At 40.9% G+C, this 12,053-nt stretch overlaps 1 protein-coding gene across 9 annotated transcripts in view; it reads right to left on the bottom strand.

Annotated features, from left to right (window-relative positions):
- elna (elastin a) overlaps positions 1–12,053 on the bottom strand; it is a 67,119-nt gene that overhangs the window by 37,540 nt on the left and 17,526 nt on the right. For all 9 annotated transcript variants that reach the window (XM_069184378.1, XM_015367527.2, XM_069184380.1 and 6 more), the window contains exon 6: positions 689–763. In XM_069184378.1, coding sequence (XP_069040479.1) covers positions 689–763 — 75 coding nt within the window. The remainder of the gene's footprint in view (positions 1–688; positions 764–12,053) is intronic.

Raw genomic sequence — 12,053 nt, 5'->3', positions numbered from 1 at the left:
TCACACGTTAGAATAAACTGCAAATGTATAAGTAAAGATAAATTAAAAGCTGAAAAGCAGAAAGAGAAGACAACGTTTCAACTACTGAGCCTTCTTTAGGCCACCTGAAGAAGAAACAGTGTGTCTTTTCTTAATTTGCTGCTTTTCAGTATGGGATGGAAGTTGACTTGTTCAGAAGAACTTTGGGATGAAAGATGAGAGATGAACACAGGGCATCTACACAGGTGGAGATGGACTGGAGGAGGGGTACAGAATGAAGATTGTACAGAAGAGAATGGGGCTCACTGTGGCTTTTCAGGAAATGACATCAAGGAAGGTTAGAATAGCAGAGGGAAGGGAGAACATGGTTGCCAGTGTTATCCGTCCTGAGTTATCATTAATAACTTTATAATTTGAAAGTCTAAAGATCATATGTGCAATTTTGTAAAACGGGGCCCGAGTTTAAAGGAGACATGGTCATCCCAACGACTATGTAGCAATGTGCATGCATGTTATGGTGGTCTTATAACATTTCTTCTATGTTCTTAGAGTAGTAGTGCAAACCAGCTGTTGTATCACTTCTGTGTTGCCTGGTACGGGCCACGACAGGCAAGAGACTATTTTTTTTATAAAAGCTGATGCTCCTGACCACACCCCTCTTCAATAGAGAATAACAACCCATTGTCAATAATGTCAGTTTGTACTTCACCTGCTGGCTTGTAACCTGCTCCCAGTCCTCCAGCTCCTAGACCTCCGACACCCAGACCACCTGCTCCGAGCCCTCCTATGCCATAGTCATGTGGGATTTGGAAAGAATAACAGGAACTGGTAAGCTAAGACACAAAGGTGCTCCTGTTATGAGCCTCCATGGCTGGTTACCTTGGCAACGCAAGCTGCCATGAAGCACACCAACAGCATTTCGCCATCTTTATAAGCTCATTGTCGGTTATTCACATTGTTACTTAAAGGTTAAAGACCAAGTATTGTAAACGAGATCCTTCTATAATCCATCGTTTTAACAGGTGTGACTAAATTGGGCAAAAAAAAAGTTAATTTCAATAAATATTTTCTCTCTGCTAAGGCCTGCACTGAATTGCTCTAGCTAAACACAAGATGGAGCTCTATAACAGTATCATTGACAGCATGAAAACTGCAGGGGGATTATGTATTTGCTCTCTTAAGTTCCTCTTTTGGTTTTATAACAACGCTGTACATCTGCTGGATAACCAAATTTCCCACTACGTTCTTAAATAGGTCTATGTGCAGTAATTGTCCATCTTTATAAATGTGTGTGCAAGTTGTTTTGTGTCCAACACTGTGGCTTTGTTGTCTGTGTTAAGCTGCTATTACACTGCAATTTCCCTCATGGGATCAATAAAGTATCTATCTATCTTAACTTAGTTCAGATTGTGCTATGCTCTTATGTGCTTTAAGATATATTACAAGCTTATTAAAACATCTTTTGAAACAACATTTGTTTTTGTGTTGCAACTTGTTTTTCCTTTCAACATCAGAGTCCAATTTTTGATGGATAAAGAGTGCTGAATTCTTTCAACACATGGCACGACAGGATTTTACAGAAATTACAAACTTGGCTCTTTTGCTTAAGTTACTAATGGGTTCCAGCGAGATTTAGGCTTTTTAATCATGAAAACAGCAAGCTGGTTTGGAAGGAGAGGAAGAAGTGGAAGCTGAAACAGAAAACGCCACCCATTGGAAAACATTGCTCTGAACGGCTCGGGGTCAAAGCATTTTGGATTTCCAACCTGAGTCTGAGCATACATTTATAATCTGGAACATTGCTATAAAAACGTAAGCCAATTCACATGTTGAACGTTTCCAGAAATTAGATTAATGCTGTGTGGAAAAGGAGGTAGAATAAAACATGTTTGCTCAATAAGATGGATCACAGGAAAAAAAAGGCGTCTTTTAATTTTAATGTTCTTGGTGGTACGAGGATCGTCCAGCTGCCGTGAAAAGGCTTGCCACATCGCATATTTATATGGAGGATTTGGGAGAATTCAGATTTCTGTTGGCTTGCAGACAGTGGGTCGACGAAGATAATGTCATAATAACGCTGAGAATGTATGCCCCTGTGCAGCTGTCAGGTGGTCAGCCTGTGGAAGAATGCAGTGAGGAGCCAGGGATCACACTTCTTCAAGGGAGGAATTAAACCAGGCTTGACAAGCAAAACACAGAGTCCTCACTTTGTTTAGCACTTCTGTAATTAGCAGCTTTCCTCTCCATTAAGTACCAAGCAAGAGCACACTTTGAGAGACATGCAGCCGGAGACATTAGGAGGCCAGCCCTCTAGACATCCAGTAGCCACTGCGGATAATGATAATGTCATTAATTAGCTTATGATATATTCTCTCCTTCTCTCTGCAGAGGCAGCCAGCAGTGGAGAGTAACTGAAAACATGCTGTGTGGCTCTGGCAAAAAAACGATTACCGCGCTGCTCAGAGATGTTTCAGGAAAACAGAAACCACTCTGTAAGCACGCAGGCTGCTCACAGCAGGCTGGAGCTACTCTGTGGCACCTGCAAAAGGGGACAGGGGAGAATCTCTCAAATAGCTTAGACTCATCTGACTGGCATCTAACATCTGGCAAAGCAACTAACATCTGCAGCTCTTAATACAATCAGGTGTCTGACTGACACAATTCAAGTGAAATATGAGTCCAGTGGACCAACAGCATTGATGAGCCCAGAATTGGAACCTGTTACAAGCCCTGAACCCTACCTGCTACTCCATAACTTAGACTTACAGTAGGATACTATACAATTTGAAAGCAGCTCTGTGATGGATTGGCATTCCATCCAGAGTGTGCCCATTGCTTGCAGGGATAGGCTCTGGCTTCAATTAGACATTTCCCTGGAGGAGCAGAAGTCAGTGTAATGGCTGTCAGATACAGAGGGCAGGGGGTTGTCTGACCTCCTGCAGTTCAGGCTGGGAGGGTGTGTTAGTGGTATCCTGAATTGTAGAGACTTAAGAGAGCACAGGACTGTTTATTCAACTGCTGTGCTTTAACATCAGCAGCCAGCCGGCAGTTCTACTGCCAGTTTTAGGTTTGAAAAGTTAGAAGGCGATAATGAGGACTTGAAAGGATTTTGTTTTGGATTGGATTTAGTAAAGACGGATCCAGTGAGAATTTAGCATTTCTTTTTCTAGTATGTATTCTTGGATTTATTTGAATTCTCTGTTTGTCCCTACAGAGTAGTACTGTAGTTTTTATACAGGGAAACTGGGCACCAGTGGTAAAGATAGCTATGCAGTACCAGTAGGTCTTTGAGACAGGTAATGTCTCTTTCAGTTGATGGGTGAGTCCAGCTGAGTATGCCAGGAGTCTAAGGGTAGGTAGAGGATAGGTTTATTCCAGGTAAAGGGAAGCCTGCAGTGAAAGATTTTGGGTGTTCCATATCTTCCAGGGGTATACAGGACTGATAAATCCTTCCACAGGAGAAGAGGAACTGAAGATCTTTTTGCTGAATGACTCCCCTGTGATAGACTGCTTTTTTGTGGGGGAGGACTTCACTGAAACTGACCACTGGTACATCCTAGCACCCTGTGGAGGGGTTCCGCGAGCCAACAGCGATAGACCAGCCCAACGCGCACGTGTAATCTGGTGACATGCTGGCTCAGGGCTACAGTCTGTGGCTAGGTGGCTTGCATTTCTAGCCACCCTGTAAGTGGCTAGAAAATGGATGGATTGATGGATCCTAACTACTCCTGTCCAGCATTCCAGTTGATATTTCTTGCTACATTGAATGCTGTAAAAGCAGGACACCGAACAGGGGGACTCCTGTCCCAGTTCTTTCTTTATCTTAGCAGCAACAAAAATCTGGGAAGATGCTTAGCACAACCCATGCAGAACGTCTGTGGTTCAGGAGATTTGTTGTGAACCTCAATGCAGTGTGCTTGTTCTCAAAGTACACTGCTCTGTTGATTGTTTTAAACCTTAGAGCGCCTGCATGCACAAATTGTGGTTTGCTGTTTGTTTCAGTCTCCATAACACATGGAGGCAAAATGCTGGAACATTCAGTGTTATTTCCCACATTTTTAGCTGATTATACATCAGAATTCTGACAATACGTGTGATTTATGATGTAAATGCCTGCCAAATGACCAATGTTTTCTGTGACATAGCAATTGCATGGAAAAGCAATACTAATTTGAAGCAAACTAGTTGGATCCAAATGTGTTTTTTATAAAAGTGAAACCCTGACAGACTGGGCCTTTATTTTACAATGTAGAGAGAAAGTAATTTCATATAAATTGTGTACTGACAGAGAGGGCTTTTATTGCTTAGCGGTAAGTGTTATAACATATTAAGAAGCATTATTTCAGGAAATATTTTGCAATAATTTTGCTTTGTTATTCCATTTGTAGCCAAGATTTCTGTTTGGGAGAAAATGTTCTATTTGGAATCACAAAACACTAAATGTATAAAAAAAAATACTTAAGACAAGGGTCTCTTTTACTGCCCAAAACAACAAATAAACTAATTTTGATTTTCAAAATAACATCTCGGTCAAACATTTACAAAGCGTGAGGAATACAAAGTAAAACATAAAAAGGGAGACATGAAGTATTGGGATGAATAAATCTCTCAATACCTATTTACCATGCAAATCTATAAAGAAAGCAAACAAATACTCTTTCAGAGGAATTCATAGCATTAAACAGTTGAGTAGAACTGATATTTTCATCTGTTTTCTACTGACAAGGTAAGCCCCACATAAAAAATCTGAATGTAAAACTGCAGTTGGCTGTGCGTCAGTCTCTGAGTCCTTTACATTACAGCAGGAGCTACAATGTAAAGTTCCACAAGTCTCAGGACCAATTTATCTTGGGTTCTTGCCTGCTGATTCTGGAGAGGACAAGATCAAATGAAATACTGGTGTTGAGCCTAACACACCAGGGCCAAGTGCCAGCGTCTGAATATCCCAGAACAGTAACAGGACACGCAGAGTCCACTGAAGTGACTGCTGTCTCTGTAAATCAAAAAGACACTTGGGAATGCAGCAATGAGAGAAAGGGTGAACAAGACTGAGCTACAAGAATCAATTTTGCATCAGTGGAGCCAGATTTTTTTTAAACATCCCATTTAGTGCTAATTTATCTCACATTAAGGTAAGGTAATCCAGCAGTCATTGTTGCATTAAGCTCAATTCACTAGGCAATCAAAACAAAACAGGAATTCCGTCAAAACTACAGGCACTGCTCTGATTTCAGCCCCTTTCAGGCTCTAAGGTTACCAATATACTGTAACATTCAAGTGAGTGGTATTGAAATATTTAAGACAGGCGTTTGATAAAATAAATTGCGTTGAACGCTGTAACGGAAAGCTTGACGCGTACTTAAATATTCTTATTGTTAAGTGTTTTTTGTTATTGAACTGCACTGAGCTTTCCTGTTGTGGCTTCCAAGCACAACACAATAATGAAAAACATCTTATACCCACATGCTTACACCCACAATTCAAAAACGTGTCCATGTACATCTTCATATGCAAAACCCCCTTGAGTTCCTGTGTAATGCCAAAGGTTTATAATAGTGATATTAGTGTTATAATAATATACTGAACCAGGTCTGTCCAAACTCTCAGACAATAACAAGTGGGAGATTTAGTGACATAGTTTGACAGGATTCCAAACTTTTTTCTTACTCTTCAGACTTAGATTCCCAAACCAGCAGATCAGGGCAATACTTACTGGAGCGCAGATAAATAAGAGGCTGATAAAACATGATGGACAACGAATTATCAACCTTAAAATGTTTAAGCTCCTTCAGAAAAATAGAGGATCTGGCCCTTTTGAAAAGAGAATTGACTTGCAGTCCAGAATAGCCCCTAAATACTTATATTTATATAAGGGCCAGGTTCAGACTGCACTGGGATTTCAACTCAATTGGGCAGCAATAGCAGTACACCTGTCAGCACCACTATAAAAAGGTAAGATTCTTCTAATGAGGGTCATTAGTGCTTCTGGTCTTTCAAGGCACCAAAGTGTACCCCTCCAATCTGCTTGTATGATGATGCTTTCTTCCCTACCAGACCAGTCACAGCTGCAAAGCTCGGTGAACATGCTGACAGGCAGTTTTTAGGACACACTGCCTCCAGCCAAATGAATGAACTGTAAAGGGATCTCTGCAGAGACAGCACCTGCAGGGATGAGCACTGTAAAAAGAGACCTGACAAGATAATAATAATTAATTATAATAGTTTATATAACTTATATAGTTACTGTATATAAACACCTATATAACTCTTTTCTGGACACTCCACTCAAAGCGCTTTACAGGTAATGGGGTCCCCTCCCCCACGACCACTGTGCAGCCCCCAGCTGGATGATGCAACAGCAGCCATAGAGCACCAGAATGCTCACCACACATCAGCTATTAGTGGGGAGGAGAGCAGAGTAATGAAGCCAATTCATACATTGGTAAGTGCCATTGGGAAATTTGGCCAGAACACTGGGGTAATACCCGTACTCTTTTCGAGAAACGCCCTGGGATTTTTAATGACCACAAAGAGTCGGGACCTTGGTTTTACGTCTCATCCGAAGGATGGCACCTTTTTACAGTATAGTGTCCCCGTCACTTTACTGGGGCATTATGACCCACATGGACTGCAGGGTGAGCACCCCTTAATGGCTTCACTAACACCTCTTTCGGCAGCAACCTTAGTTTTTCCCAGGAGGTCTCCCATCCAGGTACTGACCAGGCTCACACCTGGTGAGCTTCAATGGGTTGGCCAGCTGTGAGTTGCAGGGTGATATCGCTGCTGGCTAGGTGGGTTCCCAACTCATAGCACCAACAGCAGAACAAGGTGGCAGAAACCACCTGAATGTGGCAGAACTGCTGGCCGTTCTGCAAACCGCAGGAGCAATGCTCCTTAAGAAATGTCTGCTGTTGCAGAGCCTTTGCACGACCATCTGATGGCGAACAGTGGGGCTGGTCTTTTCTCACATTTCTTGCTCCTGTTTCACTGCTATCTGTGTCTCTACAGTTGAGCTGATACGCAAGAGAAAAAGTGCAACTGTTTTTTTTTCTCAATGCATATTACTAGGGTCTAAAGATCGGTGTTAATAGTACCAGGGAGATGGCATCAAACAACAAAGCTGTAAGGAAACATTTTGGAGCCAGCTGTGCCTGGTGTATTTAACAGAGTAGAGTATTTCATGGCTGAAATCCAACACAACTGAGTGCTGCCACACCAAATTGAATTGAAGTTTGCAATCTGATGGGCTCTGAGGAACTAAGACTTCCAAGGTCCCACTTCACCATATATTTGTAGAAATAGTGGTTCCAAATCATGTTAATTAACCTGCGACCTGACAGCAGATCCACTAATAAGAGACTCGTTTTTCTCAGGATGAATTCAGGAGAATTGCTCAGCACTAGACAGAGCTCGCAATTACATTTGGACAGCGCTTGAGTACTCATGAAGGAGGCATGCAGAGAAGCTCTCAGAGTCCCAGCCTGGGTGTCATAATGACGTCTTAACAAGCCTGAGCCCAACCAATGCCAACTGAAGTCATTCCGGTAATAAACAGAGCGCAGCACAAAATTGAAAAGGTCTTTTCTGAAAAGAACCCATATGCTTGAGATAATAATGACAGAAGTGAACAAATGTTATTTTGATTAAGTCTGATGAAACCAAGCAAATCTCATTACTTTAGAATGTGAAATGAACAAAGCTGGTATAGGAGGTTTGGACCTCCTTCTTGCACATATTTATTTCATTTAGACACTACAGGCCGTGCAACAAATATTCTGTTTTATTGCTCAAAATTCCCTTAATTTTAGACTTCCAGTTCAGTGCTGCACCCATGAAGGGATAATTCATAGCATCTCCTCCCATCCTCTTCTGAAACTATGTATGATAAAAAAGTCCCTCTGCTGGCCAAGGTGTGCATTGTCGGGTGTCTCTGTACAGCAGCGGTTCCCAGCCCTGGTCCTGCTGACCTTCACACCTGCTGGTTTTCATTCCATCCCACCAGATCACTGAAGCCTCACTTGCTCTAAGATCTTGCTTCAATCGAATATGTGCATTTTGTTTGCAGGTTTGGCATTTTATTTCACTTACAACACAACGGTTAAAACTCCAGCATGTTTAACAGCTGGGAACAATTCGTTTAAATTAATCTTATTATGATTATGTCAGTGAAGGGTTTTATGCTGTAGTGGAGGGCTCGGCTGGGACAAGAACTAGAATGGCTGGGACAAGATGTCATTGTACAGCAGTGGATCCCAGTCCTGTGGGTCATCAGGACCAGGACTGGACACCACTGCTGTACAATGACATCTTCTCTTTACAAATCCTGCTCTGTAAATCTGACAGTAATTGCAGGACTCTCCTATATCTCGTGGTTTAAGGGTCACCCAGTATACCAAATGGGTAGACGGAGGGGGAGAAGATCGTTTGCAATAACCTAGAATTTGATTCAAGTGACTGATGCCAAGACAGTGATTCCAGTTTTTCACTCGCTTTTGTTACATCACCTGTAACTGACAGTGTTACTACTACAACCTCCAGAACGTTTCCTCTATTACCATTATTTAATTGACTCTTAGCTCAGAGCATGCTGGTCTACTGTAATTAAAATAGTCATGCCATCTGATAGAGACAATGACAAAAGAAAGGTTTGATGTGCAGGTCATAAAGAGAGTATTGGCTGGGACTAGGCCTTAAATAACTGTCAAACTCGTTAGATAGGCCAAAAGGCCTTGTCTCATTTCGTATTGCTCTAAAGTTATTATGAATGGCTCTCTGAAAGGTCTTGTGATGAATGACTGGTCAGAAGAATGGTCTGATATGACAGGTAGAAGCACTCCAAATGTTACATTGGCTTAAATATCACATCATATCAATATCATGTAGGAGGAATGGCGTTACAGGTCAAGAATGCTTCAAGTGAAATTTTGAAGCTTGAAGTCAAGAAAGTATTCGACTGCTGCTCTTCTGACAGCTGGACAGATGGGCAACGGATGTGACTTCATTTTTAGAAACTTTTTCATCTTTCAGATCCCGGCCAGAAGTTGAACAGGCACTGATGGTTTTCACTCTTTTGAAAGCTGCATTTGGTAAATGAATGTTGTCAATTAAAGGGTGATAGTGACAGTTAACTTGATTTTGAATGCTCCATCAACATACTGTGTGTAAAAAAGGGTTGTAGATTGGAGTTAAAAAAAAATATGGAGCTTTGTGTAATCATATATTATCTCTGCATTTGTTTGCTTACATTCAAGGCAGGTGCCTTTATACTGTATGTTATAGTATCTTTCAAGGGGGAAGGATTTTTTTTATAAAAAAGCTATCACGTCTGCTGTGTCCTGCCAGCTGGAAGAATTGCTATGGTAGTCTGCTGTTCTGGGAGGGAAACAGTCATAGAAGTATATCTTGCTATAGTGCTAACAGATAAAATAACTTACAGAGGCGGTGAGCTGAATCTAATGTTTGTCGCCAGTCTTATCTCTTTTTCTTCCTGCAAGTCATTCTTAATCAGACAGTTGTTATCATTAATGTCCCCTTAAGAAACCAAAGGTATTGAAAGAGTGTAGGATAGATTATGTCTCATGCAGTCCAGAAGAAGTCAATCTGTTTGGTTGAGTTTGTACATTACTGAACAACTCACTATGTTATGGTATGGCAATGTAAAACATATATTTTTTTCTTAACTGCTGTCAGACATTCAGCTCAAATGTTTCAGGAATGCAAGCTGATGGAGGGCTAATAAATATTTGTTTTTAACAAAATCCTACATAATAAAAAACAATGTTTCTTTAAGCAGGCCGGATATTTGGAACAGCTTAAGTGTTTCAGGCTTAAGGACTTAAGGCAACTTCAATGACTTCTGTGACATTTGCAGTTCCTTTCAGATTTACTACAGAAGGCAAGCTTCAAAGAAGACATTTCTGTTCAGTGTTTCTTGGTACTAGAGAATGACCATTCTTTTTCTATCCTGAGCCAAAAGGATGCCAGCAGCATGCACAGTCTAGGACCTGACAGTAAACAAATTACATCTCCCTGGAAACATCTCAAATTTACAAGAGTTTATTTTACTTAGGCCGAGAGACAGTCGTCCAATACCTCCTCATTCATTACTGTTTTTTATTATGTCTCAAGTAAATCTATGGTGCAAATCATGAACCAAAAATGTCAATACAGAGATCTACTGTCTGTAGAAGTAGAAGACTGTGCTGGCTATGGGCTTAACCGTACCCAGATGGTTCGCATATGTGTTGAGCGCTCACCAGTAAGAATGCTTTTCTGACAGCTCAGAGCAGAGGAATGATACTGTCATGAGCAACTCAGGTCTGTCTCAGAATCCATTTTTCAATTTTTAAAGATTATGTTCAGGCATTCAGTTATAAAAAAATCCAATTCCTAAAAATAAATGACTCCAAACCAACAGAGTAACGTGGATTGAACAGAATTAATCAAGTGTTGTGCCTTTTTGATGAGCAATGTGTCTTTTAAACAAAAGATTGTAATTTTCTGAAATTAGCTGGAGGAAAGCATGATTAATAGCCACTAGAAATTCCGTTCAACTTTCTGAACCTGCTAGGCTGCTTTTAACCAAACACATTGTTTTGTCAGAAGACCTCACTTTGAGTTCAGATAGTTCTGATGGTTCTAACAATATCATATTTGGAAACACTACAAATGATGTGTTTCCTGTTATTAATTCTGTGTTAATAATAAACCATTCCAGTACAGTACAGTGGCCTAATGTCTTTATTTTGCAAACAGTTGTGTTTGTTGAACTATATAATGTGAGGGCAATGAGAGGATCTCTGGGACTCTACATCTTCCAAGAAGGTCTTAATTTGTTCTGCATACTGACATTAAATACACATTTAAGGAGGTTGTAGATGTTCTGGTTGGTTTTTGTCAAAAATCGTCAATGCCAAACTACTACATAATCTCATTTCCCAACTCTGAGGAACAGTTTTATTCAGTTTGGAATTTTAAACATGGATTTCAGTCACTGCCGAACTCTGGTTTTAGTTATTTTCTTTCTATGGATCACTGTAAAAGATGATGTAGGGGCCCTCTTCTCTGATGGCAAGGGATTGAAAGCAGTAATAATGGGGTCAGCTTATAAATATGGGCAATTACTCATCAGCATGGCCTACAGCAATTTCATATTCGATAATGAAATGAATTTCATTTCATATTAAATGATGGTTTTAAGAACAGGTCTGATCTCTGTAATATAAAGCAGATGTTCTGCACAAAGACACAAACGACTTTCCTGATTAATCTCCCTGGCCGCTTTTCTCAATGCTGTGAACAAAATTGTGAAGCACGGATGTGATCCAGGCTGTGAGGTACAGTTCAGGAAAGCGCCTGTGTCTCTAGTGACTTGCCTTTTCACAATAATCCTTGAACGAATAATGGAAATGAGAAAGCTGACCTTTTTCTCATCAGAATGACTGTCAAAATATTCAGACTGAACAATAACATTAAGCAGGACACGAATCCAGTATCAGCACCCTGGCTAACCATCTGCTGTGTGTAAAAAGCCATACGTTATTGTTCAGCCAGCTTTCCACTGAGAAAGCAAGGCCCCTATACCTGAAGACACCAGAATCCCGGGAATGGGTTCTTGGAATCAGGTTCTGATCTACAGCTGCATTTATCTGAATGTTCTAAATGCTGTGTGCCACAGCTATTGAACCTCAGCTTTAAACAACCCCATGTCCAAAGTCTTAATGAGATGCCTTCAAAACGAATGAAAGGTCCATTCCAGGGCCTCTGTCCAAATGTTAAAGAACAGAGGTGTTCTTATAAAAAATAATCTTTTGTCTGTGACCCATAACCCTGTAGTAAAATCTGGCGTGGAATCTGCCTTTGCAAAAAGCTGTCTTGGCTTCATGTATCATGAGCATCTGGCAGTTCTGACTTGTGTCATCTTTATTTCAACAAGGCATCACACTGCCGGAGAAGCACTTCACGAGTAGTATGGCATATTCTTGGTTTGTTAAGCCATCCCAGCTGTTTCTAATGAGCACCTAACTTCATCTGCAAGTGTACGTGCAGACACACAGCCGTTTCAAGGCCTGCGG

The sequence above is a fragment of the Lepisosteus oculatus genome, chromosome 26 (genome assembly GCF_040954835.1).
Source record: "Lepisosteus oculatus isolate fLepOcu1 chromosome 26, fLepOcu1.hap2, whole genome shotgun sequence".
Classification (NCBI taxonomy): Eukaryota; Metazoa; Chordata; class Actinopteri; order Semionotiformes; family Lepisosteidae; genus Lepisosteus; species Lepisosteus oculatus.
This window is presented reverse-complemented; position numbering and strand designations above follow the sequence as displayed.